This window comes from Camelus ferus, chromosome 16 (genome assembly GCF_009834535.1).
Source record: "Camelus ferus isolate YT-003-E chromosome 16, BCGSAC_Cfer_1.0, whole genome shotgun sequence".
Classification (NCBI taxonomy): Eukaryota; Metazoa; Chordata; class Mammalia; order Artiodactyla; family Camelidae; genus Camelus; species Camelus ferus.
In genome coordinates, this window is record NC_045711.1 from 23,896,635 (window position 1) to 23,920,883 (window position 24,249).

General features: G+C 41.7%; 1 protein-coding gene across 1 annotated transcript; it reads right to left on the minus strand.

Moving 5' to 3' along the window:
- Positions 1-1,230: 1,230 nt before the first annotated feature.
- On the minus strand, positions 1,231-24,226 carry MFSD11 (major facilitator superfamily domain containing 11). The gene is given in 15 exon segments (XM_032456750.1): positions 1,231-3,865; positions 4,414-4,549; positions 5,276-5,316; positions 5,318-5,451; positions 8,167-8,292; positions 9,900-9,965; positions 13,979-14,019; positions 18,532-18,676; positions 19,216-19,274; positions 20,241-20,337; positions 20,462-20,541; positions 21,128-21,235; positions 22,732-22,787; positions 23,285-23,446; positions 23,737-24,226. Coding segments are annotated over 14 exon segments (1,350 nt in total). The 5' UTR covers positions 23,381-23,446; positions 23,737-24,226; the 3' UTR covers positions 1,231-3,700.
- Between the last annotated feature and the right edge of the window lie 23 nt (positions 24,227-24,249).

A 24,249-nucleotide genomic window follows, 5' to 3' on the forward strand; every position in this document is an offset into this window, starting at 1 on the left:
TCCAGACTCCACCCGGGTCTTTGTCCCTTATGACCTGGCTGCGTACCCACCCTGTGTCACCGTGATGAACCCTGGCTCTGAGTACTCATGATTCCTTCTAGCAAATCTCTCAATTTAGGAGTCAACCTGAGGGTCCCATGAGACATGGCAACCAGCACCACAAAATTTCACTGTTATTTTTAACTGTGGTAAAATACATGAAAGTTTTATCTATAAAATTTACCATCCTAACCATTTTAAGTCTACTGTTCAGTGGCATTAAGCACATTTGTACTCTGGTGCCAATAAATCATCACCACCATCCATCTCCAGAACCCTTCCATCCTCCAAAACGGACACGCTATACCCTTTGAACTCCATCCCCCAGCCCCCCAGGCCCTGGTGACCACCATTCTACTTTCTGTCTCTATGAATTTGACTATTCTAGGTATCTCACCTAAGTAGCATCGTATAGTGGTTACCCTTTTGTGACTGGCTTATTTCACCCAGCATAATGTGCTCAAGCTGCGTCCGTGTTGTAGCAGGCAGCATACTACTGTTTGCACAGACCACACTTTGTTTATCCACTCATCTACTGATGGACACTTGGGTTGTTTCCACCTTTTGGCGATTGTGAATAGCGCTGCGACAAGCCTGACTGTACAAGTTTCTCTTCTTCAAGTCCCTGGTTTCAATTCTTTGGGGCATATACCCAGAAATGGAATTGGTGGGTCATATGGTGATTCTAGTTTTAGTTTTTTGAGGAACTACTATACTGTTTTCCATAAAGCCTGCACCGTTTTACACTCCTAACTACCAAGGGTTCCAATCTCTCTATATCCTCACCAACACCTATTTCCTGTTTAATTGGCAACTTTTTTTGTATTCTGAGAACTTAAAATTTTCCAAGGGATTTACTGTATATAAATTGACAACCAACCAACCAGCCAAAACTCCAAGAGGAAAGAAACCTTAAGAATAGACAGCCAAAACCTAGGCTTTCAGGTTTTCAAGCCTTTGGGTATGGGAAAAAGAAGGGAGGGAGGCGCTTCATACAGAGAAAAACTTCCGGGACTCAATCAAGCTGCTCAAGGGCTAAGCCAAATTTCAATACATACTATATGAAATTTGCAATAAAACAGCAGCACACCCATATTATATACACACACACACCCCCATGTGAGACAAAGCTGAGACGTTTACTTTCCGAGAGGCATGAAGATAAAATCATTCAACAGGGTACATCAGACAAGCTTGTAAAAATTAAACTCTTTATTCCATCATCCCATGTCATTTTTCAACTCAAACAGTGACACAAATTTAAAACATGAGTTTAATGTTACCAGTCAAAGAGCCCACCATGGTCAACACTATTTATAGACACAAAACTGAGTGAAAAACAAAACAAAACCCCCAAAACACAAAACGTGAGTACGGAACTTAAAGTGCACGGTACTGCACACAGCAACGGGAGGCGGCCGGAAAGTCGAGTTCCTGATGGATTCATCTCACTCCATTTCGTTTCCCTTTTGACAGTAGTTACGAGGAATCCTACAAGTCAAGGTAAGATGCGATGGCTACCTTGGATGAACGCACGCAGCGGCATTAACAGAGGCTGTTTAACCTCTGTTGCCTGGTTTTGCAGATCCATCGTGAGCAGGGAGCCTGGGAGAATGAGCAACCTGGGGACACAGGACCCAGTTCTCAGCTGAAATGTGAGACGGGCAGCCTTGGGAGAGGGTCCCAAGCATCCACTCCTGGCACGACTCACTCCCCGCAGTAACCCCGTCCCTGGAGTGTGGGCAGGAACTAGTGACTTGCATCCAATAAAGAGAATATAGCGAAGGTGCTGGGGTGTCAGCTATAAAAGACAGTGACGTCTGACTTGCTGGCACTTCCCTTTGGTTTTTCTCACTTGCTTTCTGTGATGAGGTCGGCTGCCACATTGTGAGCACCCTGAAGACAGCCACGAGAAACTAAGACCCTCAGTCCCACAGGCTATGAGGAACCAGCTCCTGCCCGTGAGCCTCAGAGCGAGCGGAGAGGTGGGTCCTCCCCCAGGTGAGCCCAGCCTTGACCGCAGCCTTGTGACAGACTGACAGACCCTGAGATGGAAGACCCAGCTCAGCCACGCCCAGATTCCAGACCCACAGAAACTGTGAGAGGATACATGTATGCTGTTTTAAGTGGGTAAGTTTTTGGGTAATTTGTTATCTTGTGACAGAAAACTAATACACCTGGGCAAACAATAATGCGTTTAAAGAGATAATAAAATCATTTGCATTAATTCTAAAATATCATTTACAAATTATTTATATAAGATCAACCAACAACTGAGTTTATCTTAACTTTGAGAAAGAAAACGGAAACTTTACAACATGGGGTGAAGAGAGTTTAGTGTTCCATACAAATGAAATTTCTCTAAGGGTTCCTGCTAACTACAGAGCTTTCTGACTCCCTGCAATTGCCATCAGGTCTGAAAATCACGCTCCATAAAATCTCTAAATTTCTAGCAGGTTTTTAAAAAACAATGGGAAACAAAGTATTGTCTGTTTTCTTGGTTGAATTTACTTTGCCATAAAACTCTTCATTCGTGCAGTTAATTGTCACTTTTAAAAGTGAGCTTTCCCATTTATACGAAATGTCTAGAACAGGCAAAACCATGGAGGCAGAAAGCAGATCAGTGACGGCTAGTGCCAGGCCAGAGATGGGGAATGGCTACTGACAGGCACGGGGTTTCTTTCTGGAGTGATGAAATGTTCTGAATAAATAACGGCGACAGCTGTACAACCCTGTGAACATACTAAAGAAGCCCGCTAAAGTGTGTATTTCACAATAGTGAATTTTATGGTATCTGAATTGTATCTCAATTTTAAAAATTGTTTTAAGCTCTTATGATTTAAAATTAAAATTTCCATTTAAATATCCCCCCAAAGTTAATACTCCGTTCCCAGACACGTGCATGGAGAGCGTTTGCTATAAGAAGTTACACAAGTGACGGAAGCCTGCCACTGTAGCTTAGATCTCACTACGTCTTGGGTTTTTTTAAATGCATTGCATCCTCTAGGAAAACTGAGAGCAAAAATCCTCCCCTAGTAAATGTGTTTTTTTTTAAAATGTCTTTCTGTTCATTTACAAATGTTAAGATTCCTACTTTTTAAACTTTAGACAATTTTTACCTCATTTTATAATAATTAGCCACCCCTTGCTATGAACCACAAAGTGAGAAAACTGATCAAACAAAACATTTAGAGAGAAAGAAAGCGCAAATCTTTTCAAAGATTCCACTTCAGCATGTCCTGATTTATTCAAATGTCACTCCCAGACACGTGGGGTGGCACTGCTCCCTATTATTACACAGTAACACATAAATCGTACCCAGCAAGAATCTTTATATGACATAGGGCCGAGCAGTTTTGATCAAAGCACGATCCTTCAACGAGAACAGGAGAGAGAAGAAAACATTTACATTCTATAGCATGATTGATTTTAAGAACTTGAGATAGATGAACAGTCGTAACTGACAGAACAAGTTTCCCTTATCCCATTTGTTTTAAACAACTAGTGTCTGTAAACTTGAATACCAACTCTGGCAGACTGTAGCAGTCTTAAATCTCTGATTTTCCATCCTAAACGTCATCCAATACACCGTGAGGACGAGAGCTGGCGTCTCGCACCAGGCACACCCTGTCTCTCAGCTGAGCCGCCCGCGGCTCCGGGATCAAATACTTCGGTAGTCAGAGCCCCGGGCCACGATGGCGGCGGCTTCCCACTCCACCGTGAAGAAGGAGACCGTTCCCAAAAACCCAAATATCACCATGACCAGGAGTTGCCAATGAAGGAGAAGGTAGTTGCTGTAGAAAAACGCCACGGCTGCGCAAATGGACTAAGAAGAAACAAGACAAAACCAATCACACAATGCACACAGGTGACCCGGCCACTCCACAAGGAGCCCCCAACTCTGACCCCCAGGCCCCTGAGCCTCGCAGCACCCACTGGCCTTTCCACATCCAGACAGGGCTCTGCTGGTCACTGGCTCACAAACACGCACCACAAACTCACGTTGAGAGCTGGGAGCAATTAAGTCAGCTATAGTCTCTGTTATTTAAAGTAGTATTTCATAAAAAACCAGAGTAATAAAATAATGTACATAAATGGTGAGAAATAAATATTTATTACATGTGAATACTATGAATTCTGTCACCTAAGGAAGGGAGTCTGAGCCCCAGAGACCAGAACACAAAATCTCTTACACAAGTGAGGGGGCGAAAAAGATCATACTACTCATTGCTTCCGAGTTCTAATCACAAATCCTTTTAAGGGATGTCCTTGACTTTCATTTAAGAAACATTAATGAAGTTAAAGTACACACACACACACACATACACACACACACAAGACCCTGCTTTAAACACAATCTGAAGACGAGGTTACCTGCACAAATTTAAAGACTGCAAAGGCCGGTGCGCTGTCTTCGGAATAGAGGAACCCTAAAATACTGAGCAGCTGGGTGTTGAAGCAGCTGTCTCCAAGACCCAAGAGGAAACTGCAGAAGATGGCGACTTCTTTGCTGAATAAAATAAAAATCAGTGTAGACTGAGCATTTGACTTTCAGGTTTTAAACACTATGAAACAAGAATGAATAAATACTGGAATTCACAAAGTAAGAATTTATGCTCAAACGCGCTCACCCTCACAGTCTAGCAAACTCTGGTCCGTTAACTGCTGGGGAAGCAAACACTACGTGTGGGGAAGGGCTGCCCTTGGACCGCGGCTCTCCACACAAGCGCCTACGTCTATAATGAACTTGAGAGCTGAGCGCAGCAAGGTGCTACGCTCACAGCTCCTGTAAACACCGCGACAGGACTGCGTGGCCGGCCCAGCTGGCAGCTCAGTCCTTGTTCTTCAGTGCCCTAACTCCTAGAGATTTCACTGCTCAAAAGGCAGAGATATCAAATTCAGATCAGATACTTATGCGCTCCCTCATAGATCAAGAAAAAGACTTAGTTTGGAGAAGGGTTAAAACCAACAATTGCACTAACACAACACTGTGAATCAGCTATACTTCAATTAAAAAAAAATCAAAACATGAAAACAAACCCCACCGATTACAAAAGTAACTTGGGTTTCTCTATGGATTCCTATTTAAACTCATTCTGGCTCCATGAGCGCTTGACAGATGACCTTATAAAGATAACAGACTTTCAGAAAAGGATTAACGGCTCCATTTTAAATTTCTAGCCATCCTCCACCTCCCGCCCTTCCTTAAACTGCTAAGAAAGAAAGGTCACCATACCTGGGTGTGATGTAAGCACTGCTGTCAGTTCCCTCAACAGGGAGCAATAGGGGCGTCCCCAGGCATGTTGAGAAATACTAAGTAAAAAGCTATGAAATGCACCAGGATGCCCAATAGCACAACTGGATTTCTACCGAAACGATTATTCTTGCTCAGCAGGCCAAAGAGGCTTCCACCTATAAAATCAACGCAGTCGAGAACAGGAAAACCCAAGGACATGTCAGTAAGTCAAAATCTTACTTCTCTGAGAAAATAAATGGACAAACCAATGGCTAACTTAATCAAAAAAAACCCACAAATATACAAGATAAGAAGTAACTGCTAAAACGGAAGAAATTTTAAAAAGTAAGAACAGACTTCTGGATATGACGGAGGAACAGGGGCTAAATTTACCCCCTGACTAAAAAAAAGTACCAAAAATACGGAGCAACGGTTTTGTAGACAGGGATTACCAGGCAACAATGGACAGTGATCTCTGGGACACGAAACAAACAGCTGAGGTCCACACCTGCCCTGGTGACTGAGAGGCTGTGGGCTGTGGTGGCGGAGAGGGAAGGCAGCTGGAGCCCCCAGCCTCCTTGAGCTGAGGAGGCAGAGCTGAGAGTCTGGGGAGACCGAGGTGCCTCAAGTTCCCAAGACGGGATCAGAAAGGAGTGCCGCTCAGCGCACAATGTGAGTATATTACCAGAGGCCGGAAAGACGCTTCCAGGAGGATTCCAGGTATCAGGGCCCCGCCCTAGGCTGGGAACAGTGCCTGGTCCCACCAGCCAGACTGGAAATCTTACTACTCACAGGCACTGGGTGTACGCAGAGGGTCTTCCCTCGAGGGTGAGGGGAAAAGTTATCCCTAGTCTGAGCACTACTCTGGTCCTGTCCAACAAATTTTAAAAGCAAGACCTGAAAAAAAAAATACTATTTCCAAGTAAATAAACTGTATCCAAGCACGAAGCTCAAGAATATTAATTAGCAATACAAAAACATCCAACAGCCAACAAGGCAAAGTTCACAATGTCTGGTATTCATAACATTACCAGGTGTGCAAAGAAGCAGGCAGATAGAACCCAACACGAGGAGAAAAATCCGTCAAAACAGTTATCACGTGACCCAGCAATTCCAGTCCTGGGTTTACATCCCAGACAAATGGAAACATACACTCACACACAAACTGTGCACAAATGTTCACAGCAGCATTATCCACAATGGCCAAAAAGTGGAAACAACCCATATGTCCATAACATGATGCATGGGTGAGTAAAACGTGGTAGAGCCTATAATTAGGTATTATTGGGTCATAGAAAGGAATGAAATTTATGGAAGATCCTTAACACTGTGCTAAGTGAAGGAAGCCAGACACACGAGACCATATATTATATGATCCCACTGATACGAAATGTCCAGAATAAGCAAATCTATAGACAAAGTGCACTAGCAGTCCCCTGGAGAAGGGTGATGCAAATATTCTAAAATTAGGTTGCAGTAACAGTTGTACATCCCTGTGAATATACTAAAAGACACCGATCAGTACACTTTGAATGGGTGAATTATATGGCATGTGAACTATATCTCAATAAAGCTGTAAAGAAAAAAAAACTACCCCAGGTATTAGAACGAGCAAAGACATTAAAACAATTTACTGTTCCTGTATTCCACGTGTTCAAACGTATATATACCTGGTACTGTTCCAAGTGCTGGTGATAAATTGGGGAACAAAAAAGGACAACAAAAAATACGCCTGCTTTCTCCATAGCGCTCATCACTGTCTGACATTGCAAGTTCCTGTGTTCTTTATTGTCTGCATTCCTCCCGGAGCACGTAAGCCCTCTGTGGGAGACTGTCTTATTCACACGATGGATTCACAATAAATGCGTGTTGAATAAGTAAGTTCCTCACATGTGACACAACACACAATACACTGCAAGTATTGAGCAGATTGTTGCTGAATAAGGAAAAACTAGTGATGCAGTAAAAATAGAGGTTTGGTCTTTGCCTTGGCCTCCTCTCCTCCCCCCTTTCCGGCAGAGCTCCTAAAATCTAGGAGTTTCCTCAGGGAAAGGAGCGCCTTGTTATCCACAATGAATCCCTTCCAACCACCCTAGAGTTTATACTAATGAGGTGATTCCTGAGGGGGTTTGGAGGTAGCCCTAAATGGTCTGCATGGGGCCTGGTTGCCAGAGGATCCAGCCTTGATTAGAGGGTGGGAATTCTCAGCCCCACCCAACTTTGGGGGAGGGGATAGGGGCCGCATCCACATGCTGGGAGGGTGCCACACTGAGACTCCACAGTGGGGCGGACAGAAGTTCCAGCAGTAGAGGGCCCCTCTGGACTTTACCCAATGTACCTCTTCATCGGCTGTTCATTTGTACCCCTTACAATAAACTTTAATAGTAAGTATAGCATCCTCCTTGGGGGTGTGGGAACCCCTGAATTTGTACCCACACTAGACAAAAGCGAAGGCAGCCTGGGGACTCAGGACTTACGACTGATGTCTGAAGTGAGGTTAGTCTTTCAGGACTGAACCCTTGAACCTGTGGAGTCTGATCTAACTTCGGGAATCAGTGTCAGGATGGAACTGTATTGTTGGACATCCATCTGGTGTCAAGAGATTGAGAGAACAAGAAAGCTAGGGATTCTAATACACTATCCCTAAGTATTTTAAGAGGAAAAGCTGGGACAGACTATGTTTCCTTATTTATGGTTCTGTCTGTGAATTATTTGGCAAATGTTTTATAATTTAGTTTTAGAACAGTGATAATAAAAAGAACAAAAACATACCCATTTGGATAAAAATAAGCAAGGAAATAGAAACTCAAGGACAGAGAGGTGAAGTACACTTAAAATTTCTATTATAGCTATAACAGATTTAATGCAAAAAAATATTTTTTTAAACCAACCTAAAATTTCTCCAATGCCAATAAAAATGCCAGAAAGTCCAATGAGGCTTTTCTCTTCTGTTCCAAATTTATTTATAGCGCCGATACAAGTTCCATATACACCAGAGAAGAAAGTCAATTCCAGACCTTTAGGAAAAAAATCAGATTTAAATTATAGTTGTCCCTGGGTATCTGCCGTGGGTACCAAAATCCGAGGATGCTCACTCCCACAGTCGGCCCTCTGTATCCGAGGTTCCGCATCCTCAGATTTAACCAACCTTGGACCGTGAAGTTCTGGATTTATACTGAAAAAATGCACAGTCTGCCTTTCCTAGTTTTCCTTCATGTCTAGTAGTATGTGAGCTGTACACATATAGAACAAAATTCACTCAGGCTGAAATGTTACTCCCCAACAGAGCATAATTTTATGCTACATGAAATGGAGTTAGCCTCAAGCTGGTAGTCGTCACGTATTTCAGATAAAAACTTACAACTCTAATAAGCAAGGATATCTTTGTGCTAAAATTGGTCACTCTGTGTAGACAGGGGATGGGGTCGAGGATATAATTAACATAACCTTGTAACCGTGAATACTAAAGTGCTCAGTATCCCTTATTAATAGCTTTCCAAGGGAGTGGGAATATATGTTTGTAAAACCAATACCGACTATCCACTTTTTGCTTAAAGGCACAATCGTGTTTTAATTAAACACATCTTCCCAGGAAAAGAAATTCAAAAAACATTAGGGTTAAAAAATTAAAGCAAATCAGCTGAGGACTTGATTCCTTAACGCAACAAAACCTTAAACGAATTTTAAAGATGTTTAGTATTTATTCTCTTGCTCCTAAAAAGAGGTTTATACCCTAGGGCACATACTGAACCTTGAACAACACGGGTTTGAACTGTGTGGGTCCTATGGGGTCCGCAGCTTGGTTTAACCTGCAGATGAGGAAGCACAGATACCAAGGGCTGACTGAAGTTATACGCAGCTTTCTGACTGTGGGGGACACCAACATCCCTAATGTTTTCATTGTTCAAGGGTCAACTGTAAAGCAAAAGTAATCATTGGGACAGTACACAATTTTTACAAGGAAACAGATTTCCTTAAGACCCAAGAGTACTCCACCTAGTGTCACATCACATCATCCGTGGTAAACCACAGAACTCACTCCATTTCATTAGAAATTATCTTAACCCACACGAAGTTACAAAGATTTACATATGATTTTTTTCTGTGTATTTTATTTATTTTGCTCTAAAAGCACCAGCTGGGATGAACCATGCCTCCCGGTTTCCAAACCCTTGTGTAGAATCCCCCTACACTGAACTGGGGCTGGCCTTACAATTTGCTTTAACCAACTAATGCAGTGGGAGTGACGCTGGGCTCGTGCCACGTCCAAGTTTTAAGATCTGGCCACGTTGCCTTTTGGCCTCCTTGGGGCCCTTAGCCACCCTGAAGTCTGGTTATCCTGTTGAGTCAGCAGGAGGGGTCACACAGCTGCTAAGACACACGGGGAGACAGAGACCAGCCCTGCATCAGACCCCTTCAGACACGCAAATGAAACTCCTCTGGACGTTCTAGCCCCAGCCACCCTCTAAAGCGGCCACAAGAGACTCCAACTGAGACCATTGGAAAAACCATCAGCTGAGTCCTGCTGATGCACAGAATTGTGAGAAGCAGTAATATGGTTGTTTTCGGCCCTTAGTGTCATTATACAGCCACAGAAAACCAAAACCTCAATTAATCCCATTACCTGTATAAGCAGTTGTAATACTAAGAAGGAGCATCTCCTTGGTGACACACAACTTAAGAGATTTTTCTGTGGGGAAAAAAAAACAACAAAAAACTTAGGAGTACTTAACTAGATTTTAATCAATCAAAAATTCTAAAACATTTATTTGAACCAAAACACCTCTTGTCAATAATGCCAGTAAACAAAAACACTGGGATAGAGGTTAATGATTCAGATGAAAATTTTAATTTTTAAATTTAATTTAAATTTAATTTTTATTTTTATTTTAAGGTATGAACTAAATCTACCCTATAAATAAAATGTTGACTTCACCTGCTTAAATATATTCTAGAGTTGTGTTTTATCCAACACATTTTCTAACTCTAATTAAAAAACAAACAAACATGAAATGGAGAAAAGAAATAGAATCAAATGAAACAACAGAACATTTCAACAGACTTGATTAAAGGTCAGGCTACTAAGGGAGTCAACAGCTGGTAAAGCAAGTGCTAACCTCCCTAAGGAACCTTCCTGGAGCAGCTTTGAGACTGGACTCAAGGTCAGACTCAGCGGAGCAGGGAGCTTTCCGACCACGCGGAAGCTGGGCTGCCACTTCTGGGCAGTCTCGCTCTCTGGATCTGAAGACTGACATGTTAGCTCTGCCTGTTTGTTTCTGATCACTTTAATGTTTATTTTTATGCTGTCCAACTTAGTTGAAATCTGCAATGGAAAATGCATTTCTAAAAACTGCACATTTTAATTGTCTTTTTGAACCTGTTCACATGTCATAATTTAAGGCCACTCATCCAGGATCCTAAACTAATAGTGGGTCCAGATTTTAGCTCTTATTTAACAGCTGACTATGAAACTTACATAAGTCACACTGTGCTGAATGTATCCGTATGCAAAACAGGATACTTTTCTCCCCTCTACTTTCACTAAAATAAAGTGAGACTAAATTCAATAAGATATTTTCACCATTTTCACATATTTCCAGAAAAAAATACATGTTCAACACAAAGTTTAAGATAATATTTTTACTTTAAAAAGTTACATTAGCAAAGCATATTTGCTTTTGAGTAGTCAGAAGATTTAGTCAAAAAAAAGAATTTTTAAAATATAATCTCGTATGATACTATAATGGTGAATTCATGTTATTATACACTTGTTTAAACCCATAAAATGTACACCACCAAGAGTGAACTCTACTGTAAACTGTGGACTCTAGGTGATAATGATGTGTCATTGTGGTACCACCAAGATGAGGGACAATGATAAGGGGAAAGATTACACATGTATGAGGGCAGGGGGTATATGGAAAATTTATGTACCTTACTCTCAATTTTGCTGTGAATCTAGAACTGCTCTAAAAAAGTGAAGTTAATGGGAAAAAAGCACACACAAAATATAATCTATTTGCAGAAACTGACAAACTGATCCTGAAATTCAGATGCAAATTCAAGGGACCACTAATAGCCAAAACAATCTTGAAAAAGAACAAAATTGAAAATTCACACTTTACAATTTCAAAACTTACAATCATCAACACAGCATGGTACTGGAATAAGGATAGACATATATCTAGAAATAAACTCTTACACTTACAGGCAATTGATCTTCAGTAAGTGTGCCCACACAATTCAATGGGAAAGAATAGTCTTTTAGCACATGGTGCTCGGACAAGTGATCTCCACATGGAAAAGAATAAAGCTGGACTCCTACCTCACAACATACGTAAAAATTAACTCAAAGTGGATCACAGACCTAAATGTAAAAGCTAAAACTATAAAACCCTTAGAAAAAAATATAGAAATAAATCTTTGTGACCTGGAGTCAGGCAAAGCCTTTTAAGGACACCAAAAGCATACACAACAAAAGAGAAAATAGATAAATCAGACTTCATCAAAATTTAAAACTTCAGTGATTTGAAAGATACAATCAAGAAAATGAAAAATCAACCCAAAGAAAGGAAAATATTTCCAAATTATACATATGTAAGGGACTTCTATATAGACTATATAAAGAACTCTTACAACTCAATAATAAAAAGACAAATAACTCAAAAAATGGACAAAGGATCTGAGCATTCAGATTTCTCCAGGGAAGAGATTAAAAAGTGGCCTACAAGCATATGTGAAGATGTTCAACATCTTAGCCATTAGAGAAATGCAAATCAAAGCCACAAAACATTTAGGATGTTTCCATGCCTTGGCTATTGTAAATAGTGCTGCTATGAACACTGGGGTGCAGATGCCTTCTTGAATTAGGGTTCCCTCTGGATATATGCCCAGGAGTGGGATTGTTGGGTCATATGGTTAAGTCTATTTTTAGTCTTTTGTGGAATCTCCATACTGTTTTCCACAATGTAAAATGCCTATTTTCTACTGGAATGTTTATATTTTCTTACTGGCTCATAACAGCTCTTTATTATATACTGGAAATATTTTCCCTGCCGTTTTAACTTCGTTGGATTATTGTATTTTAGGTAACCAAAAAGCATTCTTTTCCCTTACTGTTTGCCAGACTTGCTTGAAAGGCTTTCCTCTACCAAACTGATTTCTTACAATTAATTCTGTGGTTTCATTTTTACATTTACTGTATCTGGAACTTTAGTATAAGACAGGAAGTATGAGTCTACGTATTCTTCCTCTGCATTGAGCTGTTGGCCTTGCTTATCTAAGAGTCTCTTTCATTGTATCTTTATTCCCACACAGACATGGGCCTGAGTTTGGACTTCAGTTCCACTGCTCTTTGTATTCTAATGTTTTCAAGTGAATTCTTAATAGGTTTTGATATTTATTAGGGAAACTTCTTCTTTTAAAAAATTCTCTTGGCTATTGACAGACATTTATTCTTCCAGATGAACATTAAGATCCTTTCATCAGGACCAAAAAATAAATTTAAGAAAATTTCACTGACATTTTCTAAAACCGCATTCAACATACACATTCAGCTGAGGAATTAGGTGCCTTTTAGATGAGAAGAACCTTTTCTGTACAATCCCTATTACAGCACCAACTGAAGGAGCGTCACGGGTAAGTAACATACGAGACACCGGCTCAGAGACAAGTTAAAGCCTGCACATTCTACCTCCTTTCTCTCTCTGCCTCTGGCTTCCCTGCCGCCTCCTAATCTCACGTTGCTCCCCAACTGCCAGGAACCACCACCTACACCTAAATTTTCTTGCCCTCTGGCACCTTATACGCCTTATCTTTTTTGGCTGCTGCCTTCTTTCTCCCCATTCAGACCTGATAGCCCGATATCCCATTACTACCAACCCTCCACCAAGTAACCAACCGGCTCTGTGACAAAATGCATGAGCACCTAATTCTGTCAATGCCTCATTTTACAGAGAAGCTGAGGCAAAGTTGGCACAACTACCTAGGAAGGACATCCTGAATCTGCTTAAAATCAAGAGCCAGCCAGAGAGCAGGGTTCAGAGGTGGAGTGGGGAAGCTGCATCAGGCCTCACCAAGGCTGGACGAAGCATCCCACAAGCCTGGAGGTCATCAGGCTCCCCCTGCCTGACTCCATTCTCACCAAATACGCCAGCATGGCTTTCCAGGCCTCCGGGGGTGAGAAGGAAGAACCCTGTTTGACTTTGGGTAAATAATTTCTCTAAGCCTCAGTTCTCTCTTCCATAAAACGGAGATCATCATAGATGTGTTATATGAGACTCATAGGATTGTTGTGAGAACAAATCATACAAAACACCTAAAGAGGTCTAGCCAGGGAAAGCCCGCCACAGAGGAGTGTGATTGGTCTCACAAGCTACTGGGTCACTAGAGCTCCTGCCCTGTGCTGAGGAGTGATGAGCGACGCCTGAAGAAATGGTCCTACACACACACCTCCTGGTGGAAACTCCTGAACCCCAGCCCTTGGCTCCTCCTCGGGCCTCCCGCGCACACGCGTTCAGGCCGGGTCGTCTGGTTATCAGCCAGCCCGCACCCTGCCACGGCACAGGTACTTACTGAGAAGACGACCGTGTCCCAGAGCGGCCTGCCTGGGAAAATGGAAAGACTGGGGTGTCGTCAGTCCAACGCTACCAGGGAAAGGGGGAGGGGAAGTGCTATCGCATCTCAGATACAGAAAATACTTACTAAATGCATCGACTGCCTTTGTCATATTGTTCTGGGCAGACCTGAAAGAATAAAAATAAGACAGGTTTTTCTCCTGAAAACCGAAACAGGAACGTAAGCACCATCACGTTCTCACTTAAGTCTGTAAAAGCTCCGTCCTCTTTGTGGGCTGGCGAATACGTCCAGTGCCCTCAGTGCTCCCTGCTCCCAGTGTCCCTCCATGGCCGGGTCCTTCCTTCAGAGATGGTGGTTACAGTGACACCTGGGTGGCTCTTGACTGACAGTGGAACACGATTCTCTCGCATGAAATTTACTACACAGTCATGCACGTCTTTTTCAGAAATGATACTTCAGGTAGGACAGACATCTCCCATCCCCTGCTGTTTTCAAACTGTACAGCTTGTGAGGATCAACTTTCCATCACTCCAACCACGTAGAGAGCAGGTCTTCAGGGTTAAAGCTCTTCCCAAGCGTCACTATCACCTGCGGTACGTGGTTGGGTGTCATGACCTCCTGGTTAAAAATGTGGGCTCTGATCTGAGCCCTGTTTTGCCAGTTATTAGTCTTGCGGTTTTAGGCAAGTTACTTCATTTCTCTAACTTTCATTTCTTCACTTATAAAACAGGGACACTATCACTTACCTGTGAGAATAAAGAGGATAAAGTAATTTCGATTATGATAAGTAAGTTTTTAAGAAAATTACATTTCTTACACTACCAGCCAAGTCTACTTAACCTTTATCTTTAAAGGATATTGTTTACAAGAACAAACAAAAAACCCAGTGGAGATCTAGTTGACTTAAATAAATAAATTGCTGGCACAAAAAAAAGGTAGTATACTCTAACCAACAGGAAAACCTTTCTCCCCACCGTAAAAACTCATGTGCTCCCTGGAAGGAGGTACTATTTAGGCTGCATTTAATGACAGCACCTTCATCTGGTACTTGGATGGCATCAGAGGTGGATTCTGTTTTACACTTGGGGCCCCCAATACATAGGAGCTACTCTGTACTCTGTAGACTATTAAAATATAATCAATTCAGCTGTTACTCAGCTGCAAATCATTCCCAATTCAGTGAGATATTAAAGGAAGCCATTTCTAGTACAAGAATTCTAGAACAAGACAACCCCCAGGTCCCAGAGGAATGGGGTGGGGTGAAGTCTAACATTAAGTCAGGTCGTTATCGACACCTCTCAAAACCCTCTGAGTCTTCCCTTCTCATTCCACTTAAAAACCACAGCCAGCTCACCTCTTTCAGGTCTTCACTTTGAAGGGTAGCAGAATGTGCCATCCCAAAATATGACTGGTGGTGTTCAGGACATGTCACCCCATCCCAAAGATGCCACTCCAGTATATTAACTACTTTGAGCTGTAGGCACTTGAAAAACAGCAAAGGCAGCGAGAGGCTGTCTCTGAACTTGCCTTATCTGCCTAAAGACAGATGCTCCGAAAGGAATTCAACTGTCCTAAGTCCAACCCCCAGGCGTTTCATCAAGCAGGGAAAACTGACTCCTGTCACAAGAGGGGAGGCTGAAGTCAACGTGACACCAAGATACACTTTGTCACCAACTATCACACCACCCATCTACTCTTCTAAGGGCCCAATCAGCCTTCCTGAAGATCATTTACTTCCCTAAGAGGCCTACATCCCTCCTCCCCTTCCCCTACTAAGAAGGTATTTAAGCCTGAATTCTAAGCCACCTTGGAAGTTACTCATTTTTCCCTTTGTGTCTCCCATGTGTGCATGAGCTATCCACGTTAATAAACCTGTCTGTTTTTCTCCCGTTAATTTGTCTTTTATCACTAGGGTCTTAGCAAAGAACTAAGAAGAGGGAAAATTATTTTTCCTCCAATACAACTTAAATGTTACTTTCCTAGCCTTCCCTTCCAACTTTCTATATCTAATACTTACATGCTATATACAAATAACACTAACTTAATCTGTAATAGCAAACCACTACCCCTCAACCCATACTTTTACACCCCTTTTCTGCTTTAGATTTCTATTTTAAAATACCAGATTGCCAAGGTGTACAGGATTCTTTTTTTGAGGTAAAGAAAATGTTCTAAAACTGACTCATGATAAATGTATAACTTTGTGAATATACTAAGTCACTGAGTTGCACACTTCTAAGTGGATGAATTATACAGTATATCTCAATAAAGCTGTTAAAATTTTTGTTAAAATTTTTCCCCCATTTTTCTTCTCTCCCCCTAGAAAGTAACCTCAATGAATGCACAAACTTATGTTTGTCTCAATGAAGTACGCTCCAAACAATGCCTGGAATATACGAGACACTCAAATACAGGAAGGAGGGAGAGGGCATGGTGAGGTAACCGCCGATGGAGAAATGCCTGGAGATCTCTCAGCTAACAGGTCCTCAGAGATGCAAATTAAGCATATGAAGACAACTCACATACAGGACAGAACTTCAGCTGCCCTTGTGCAACTACAAATCATTTCGGTAAAGCCTTTTGGTGGAATCCCCTAAAATCAGATCCTACTTATTTCTTTGGTGGCTTCTAAACATGCCAAGAAGAAAATCCAAACTCCTGCCATATCTTATATAATCGACTGTCTACTGCAGACACTGCTCCCGTCTATTGCGCGAGTCCCACGGGCCCTCCTGTGGTCCTGGGCCACCGCCCTCCCTTCCATGCCTGGCGATTGCTGCAGTGGCCACACTTGATCTTACTCCTTCTTGGGGAGCCTCCCCACTCTCCACCACCTCCCCCTCTTCCACTGTCTTCCGGCACTTACTTTGCTATTTTCTTCCATGTGTGGCGTCTACCACTCCCTCTAAAATCAAGTTCCACAAGGACAGGGACTTATCTGTCCTGTTCACCGCTCCTTCCCTCTGGTTTAGAAGAGGGCTGGCACAAGGCGCTATTTTTAAAGACAAAGAAGCTTCAAGTTTGGGCGACAACTCAGGAGGAGAGACTGCGGAGAAAGGCTGCGTGGCACTCCGCAGCACCGCTCCATGTCACAGGCACGGTCCCTCGTTACCCGCGAAGCTCCCTGAAAACGGGTTGTATTTGTCTTCACAGCACCAACATCTGACATTTACCTAACGATCGAGGGGTTAGTTTTGGTTGAATTTTTGACATTCATCTTCAGATCCCCCTTCTCCAATATCCTTTGGTTTGTGCTTAAGAAAAGTATGTATTTGACACATATATACATATACATATCTATACTTCAGCACACACCTCTTTTTTGCTTTGAACAGTGCAAATTTTGATTGCTTAATGATCCTATGAGTGGATAATTTTATGACCTTTTTGGGTGTTAAAAAGACAGCACAGGAAGTCCCAATTTTTAACAATAGGTATACATGTTATCTATACATGTAAAAATCTGTATCTATACATAAATCGTGAAGAATGCAATAAGGCAATCTTTATAATTTATCAAATCACAAGCAAAGCAAAACAAGAGTGGCAAAGATTGTTCATTCCCTTTTCTTCAAATCTGGGTGATAACCTGCAGAGAAATCATCAGTGACGTTTAAATAGTTAGACTCACAATTGAAATAGGCCCTGCTTCTGGTGGCAGGGTCTGGGAGGGAGTGGCAGGCGCCATGCCTGGCCTTGAAGGTGGCAAGAAGCAGCCCGTGAAGGAGCCCAAGAACCAGGCCAAGGAGAGGGGGGAGGAAGATAAGGCATTCAAACAGAAACAGGAAAAGGAGCAGAAGCGTAAAAAGCAGCAGGGAAGGCCCCGCTCCCCGCCCCGATCACAGGTGGACTTAAGAACTCTGGCTAAAATTAAGCTGTTCCTTGCGCCTGAGGCAATGGTGACCCTCAATCCCATTCCTGGTTAAACATCTGAATTTCCCACCATAACATCCGTTGCCACCTATAGCTGGAATGGGGCCTGTTGTACATCTAAGAATACACTCTAAAATAAATAAATAAATAATAAATAAATAAATAAAAATACAACAAATTAAAAGAAATACGCTAAAGGTAATTTATTACGATTTTTAGAAAAACAGGACTATGCACTTGTTTCCCTGTGTGGACTACCCTGTGGAAAACCACCCGCGCGGTTTAGTGCAAAAACCAGGCACTGGTCACAAGGGCATGTGCGTAATCAAAGCTCACCTATGACAACTGCTGGTGGCCTGGCTGCTCGTTTGTGCCACGTGACCAGAAAATTTTAAGGGCTAGATCAGAGAAATAGTAACTGAGGACTGTTTTCTATTTAATGTATCTCCACACATTAAAAGACATGAGACATCTGCCGAATGAATGAAGACATTGAGGCCCACAGAAACTAGGGGGAGTACTGCTGCTGTCCAGGGTCACATGACTGGTCGGTGGCAACCCAGAATTAGACCAAAATCCCCCATAAACCTTTCCACGACCTCCCTGGCCTCTGTCTACCCTCCTTTCCCTTCTCCCTCCAGACAGCTCCCCCTGTATCTTCCTTCTCTGCTTATTTGCTTTAAAGCTTTTCCCTCATTTTGCCCAAAACTGGATACCATCTGGGGCTATAAAAAGGCTGGTAATGTCTAGACTAGATCTACTCAAAATACAGTTTACAATAGAAAGGAACGTTCCCAACTTCTTACTCGTTGACTTCCAGGTCCTGGTCATCAGAAGATTCATCTTCTCCCAGGACATTTTCGGCATCTGGTTTCCGAATGAGAAAGAAAAGAACTGTCCCCACGAGGCTAATCACCGTTAGGGCGATGAACACTGTTCTTCGATCACTCTCTAGGGAGAAAAAAGAAGAAGAAAGTAGACAGCACTGGGCACACAAACTATTCCAGAGTTAGGATTATGTTCAGAGTTTGCTTACAACCATCAACACACTTTCCTAGCAAATTTTACTTCACTGAATCAGTAAAAATCTAGGACAAGATCAACAGGATACCTCCACCTCTGTCTTTCAGTTAGAGAAATACTAACAAGCCAGAAGAAAAACAGTACAGGAACTTAATCATACCCTTTTAATCAAAGAAGAGCACAGACAAAACAGCTGAAATTAAAAAATCTTCTGACAACTGACTAGTCTACTCATACACAGCACAACCTTCTCCCACACTGAGATGCTGCTTGAAGCACAGTCATCAACGGTAATCCCAGTTTAAAAATATAGTCTAAGGGGAAAGATTACTAAAAGCTAAAATCTGGGAGGACTTAAGGTACCAAGATTCATTAGAACAATGTGCACAAAGCAATATTGGGCATTTTTGTGGAACTGCTATTTTGCTTTAAACATAACTGAATAAAGCAGAGTGAATAAAACAAACCTGATATTTGAGTTTTCCCTTGCCAAGCAAAATATATGTAGAGATTTCCAAAGAACAAGCTGGGGGAAGAAAAGGAGGAACAGGATGTTGGGAAGTTATTTTCTTAGTTATGGGTTTTTAAATCATTTTTCCATTGCTTATTAAAAAAGAGAAAGAGAGACCTACATAATTAAAAAGTATTTACCTGCCCTAAGTCGTTTAAAAGTATCAACTTAACCCTCTTTCTGAAAAACTCAGCTGACCCAGATGGAATTCTCTCCTTCCACATGACAGTAGCCTGATTCAGAACCGCCCTCCAGAGAAGACCTGACTCACTTCGAAACATGTGATTATTGAAACTCTGGAAATAACTGGTTGGAAATAAGTTTACTCTACTTCTAAAATCCTATATTTTAAAGAATCAATGAAAAAAAACCCATGATTTAGTTATCTTAATCTAATCATGCTTTATTTAGCATATTTCCTTAGAGAAGAAATCACTTACACTCCAGTTTCTTAAATACGACCCCCTAAAACTATATTTGCATTTGTTAAGCCTTACCAAGGCCAAAATTTTAGGCATTTAGGATTCATGAGGGTAGATCCTCAGGACAGGTTCCATGAATGACTGTGTTTTTTATTTAGGAAATATATAACATCCCATACCATTCAGTGTTGATATAGTTGCCTCATTGGAAATTTAATCATTAATAGCTATTAGGTGGCATTGCTGGGTGGGCAGGACATGGCCTTTGGAATCCAGATAATTGGATCGGTTACTTAACTTTTAATTAAGCCTTTGTTATCTGTAGAATAGAGATAATACCTTCTTTTCTGCAGGAGGTTGTGAAGGTTATCGAAATTAAGTAATAAGCCCAGTAGTCCCTAAAATATAGCAGATGCTAAATACATCATGGTTTCCATCACAAGCATCCAGGAACTTAACTCAGGAAACAAGACGATCTGAGTTTTCAACACAACAAAGACCTAAAAACAATGGTGTGACAAAAAAAATTATAGGAAAGATTGAGCCAAAGGATCATTACCTAGATTGTAAGAGTGCCCAGAAAATTCCACTGTTTCTCCCAATAGTGTGCTCATCTGAATTTATTGTCAGGCAGTTTCCTTGTGCTGTCCAAAGCACTAAAATTCAAATCAAAAGTTTATCAACGGAATGAAATCACTTACTTAGCTTTACATACTAAACATATAAATGATACTCTTAAATAAGACCCAGAAAACAGAAAGGAAACATTAAAATGCTTACCAGCAGCTGCAATTCCAATGAAAACAGAGGCTGTGTAGAAGGACCATGGGAAAGGCTGGATAAAAACGGCAATGTACATGCTAAAATATAACAGGTCAACGTATTACAGTCAAACAATACCTGAAATAGAATGCCAATTATGCCTTCTAGGAGTCAATTCTGAGAGTTCTCTTCTTTTAAAATTCAACCTGAAAAGGACTTCTCCAGTATTGAAAAAAAAAAGGGGGGGAGACAACTGTGACCTATTCATTTCTTAATTTACTATTTCAAACTTGTAAAATCAGACATTGCATAGAGGTTTGTGACTGGCCTTTGCCAACAGCTTAACACACAGTGGGACAGTACTTCTATAGCCCACAAGAGAAGTTCAGTTATTTCATTTGAATTCTCATTAGTCAACCTGATACAAAATACGTTCTTTTCAACTCTTGTGGAAAGAGATTTTTGGGTACTAATTGTATTAGTGGTAAAATAAAAGCACATATACACAAATCTCATCACATTAAAACAATATGGTACCCCTGAGCATCAAGTAGAGAGCCAAATCTCTAAAATAATACTTAGTATTTCTATTCAATCCAAGTCAGCAAGTTCTTGTTAAAAGTTTAATACGTGCTTGAAAGCTGAAGGTGTTCTAATTAAGTGAAAGAAAATCAGGCTACTCACCTGTAAAATAAACCACTAGCAAACATAGAGAGTTGAGGTCCTACGATGGCAACCACTGATGGTGTAATCAGATTTGAAGCAGAGAACACTCCATAAATAATTGCCATGCTGCACACATAACACATAAAAGGAAAAAAACCAAAATTCTTGAAGCATTGTCTCAAAAGCTCACTTATTCAAACAGAGAATCTGCAGATTTTTTCTTGCAATAAGCACTCATATTCTGTAGTCAGAATTTATAATTGTATCCTTAAATTGAATGTCATATTAAAATTTTCACTTGTACAAAATATTGAAGTCTTGTCAAATGTTTCTTTGAATCAGTTTGCCTTGGACAATACAATTTTTAATATATTGGTAAATCATAATAGCAGTTAACATATAACATGTAAATACTTAATTTTAATCCTAACAGCTCCAAAAATAAGGTATTATTACCCTCATTTTATGGAAAAGAAGACTGAAATACAGAGCGGTTAAGTAACCTGTCAAAAGTCCTGCTGGATAGCTGGTCAATGGTGGAGCCCTAGTCAACCAATCTGCTCTATAAACTTAGCCTACAACTCCTGGCATAAGATTTCACTGCTATAAATAACAATCACATAAGTTATAACTTGCTTGAACTAGAATTTATATAATTCAACCTAATGGTCTTACTTGAATATTATTCAGCTACTGTAGACCCAGCCCCAGTACACGTCTTATAGTAAAGTGTGACTAAAACCGTTTCAAGTCCAGAATTCGTTTATTAGCTACTATTTATAAACCCAATGTAAACAATTCTTTGGCATTTATGAATCTCTCAAATATCAAATGTTCTTACATTTGTCATTTACAATACACATGAACACAAAGCATAACAAAAAACTGTGGTATTGCTATTAATCACTTAGAAAAATGGACATTAGCATCCCTTAACTCTCCAATATCATATATAAGGTCAGGTTTAGGATAGGTAATAAAGAACCAAACAAGAAGAGGGTTGGGGGGAAGGGTGCTGGCCATAATCTAATATTTAACTATTAGAGAAATTAAGAAATCTGTTTATTTATATACATGTATGTATTATACTCCCAGCTTCAATCACAATGTATTAGTGACTTAAGAAGGTGCTTTCACTTCATTTTCTCCATCTGTAAAATTGGTCCTAAACACCTTAACAAAAACCTAAAAGCTCCTGGTGACAGTATATTAATCATTAAGCAATTACAAAAATAGGAAGACCAAATATTTCAAGAACCATATAGAACATCCTCTGTTTAGGACTGGGAAGATGTAATTATGACAATCCCTGACTGCTCTTAAATGCCAGCCACTGTGCCAAGTGCTTCACATGTGTTAATCTGAGCAAAAAACCGGGCTCACTGAAGCAGCTTCGTAGGATAACACAGCAATTAAGTTGTGAGGCCAGGATTTCAAATTCAGTGTATAATTCTACATGAAACCTAAACTCATCACTTTTATCCTATTGTGTTCTCCTGAACAGTCTAGATACTGAGAAAAAAAAAACAATCACTACTAATTCAATCACATTGTCGTTGACTTTTATGAAATTTAAGCAATTATGATGATATACAACGTAAACCAATCACACAGTACAATACCTGGTATATCCACTGCCGTGAAAATCTGTGCTGTTTAAGCTTCTGATGACAGTTTGCTGTATGGAAGATAAAGCCAATCAACGAAAACGTCTTGTAATCTCCCTTCCCCCCAAAAGTCCGTCTCCAAGTAGCGGTAATAAAGTAAAAATTCAAGATATCCAATACTTAATCCTGAAAGTCGAACACGAGAGAAGAAAAAAGACTGCAGAACAGAAAGTAAACCAATGACGGGGTAGGGCGATTGAAGACCAGCTGTAACTAGGCCTTAGGTTTATTCCCTTAACTCTCCAAGTAGTAGTATAATCCTTAACACAGACAAATAGGTCAGCATACAATCCCCAATCGAAGTCAGAGAAATAAATGGTAATGTTTAACACCCCAATAAGAAGAAACGTCTGACATGTGAAATCAAACTTAATCATAGAAAACAAGGAAGGGTAGGTGAGAAAATAAATGGTGCAATTTAAGCGCACTATTAGACGTAATTAACGTTTACTATCGTAATGCACTTAGGACAGACACTTCAAAAGAGGGAGAAAAGATCCCAACTCACCGCTACATTTCCACAAGTTTGAAAGGCGGTGAACATAAACATAAAGGCAATTCCTAAAATAAGGATGTTGAAAAGCTTTTTAGATTCCGGGGACATTTTGGCTCAACTCTGTCGGAGGTAAGCAGCAGCCCAGGACAGTCCGCTCTCCTCGGGGCGAACCTACTGCAGTCCGGGGAGAAGAAATGAGATGGTGAGAGGAGGAAGCAGATACAGGAGCAAAGCAGCCAAGCTGTCAACTTCCAGATCTTGGAGTATTATCCCGGGCTTAGGGTGTTCTCCCCACGGGCATAGTTAGGACAGTCCTAGGATATGGTCCGAGTAGGGAAGAGCCCAAGGCCCGGAGAAGCGCCAAGACCGTCGTTGCGCCAAATTGCCGGGCCCGCCGGGAGGATTAGAGGCCAAGAACTAGGTGCAGCGGCCGGCACGGCCCCGCCCGCCCAGCCCTGACTCACCGCAGGTCAGGCGACCCGGTCACCTGACCGCAGTCGCGTCGCCGGCCGCTGGGCCCGCTGGGAAATGTAGTCCGGAGGGTCCGGGACGCTCAAGCGTTCCGCGAGGGCTCCCTCGCCCCCTCACGAGGGAGCGGGGCCCGATCCGATCTCGCGGGCTCCGGCGAAAGGGGGCTAAAGAGCAGAACCCAGCGAACGAATCGGGAACTGCAGGAGGGGGTCTGGAGACCACGAAGCGCGATCTGAGGAGGCCAGAAACATAGAGGGGCAAATGGGTGAAGGAGTACCCTCTCTGACAGAGGTAGAGCTAAGGTCCGAGCAGAAAGGCTGCGTGGAGCCTGGACATTGGCATGAAAAGAAGGCGGAGCCCAGTTGGGGTGCACCGCCCCTTCCCCCTGTCACAGAGCTCCTCGCAGCCGGAAGGAGCGTTTCGCGGGCTTTCCAACTGCCGGCCCCTCCTGCTCCCCCTCCCTGCAGCAGTGACTCCGCGCTTTTCGACCCGCCCGCCAGGCTCTG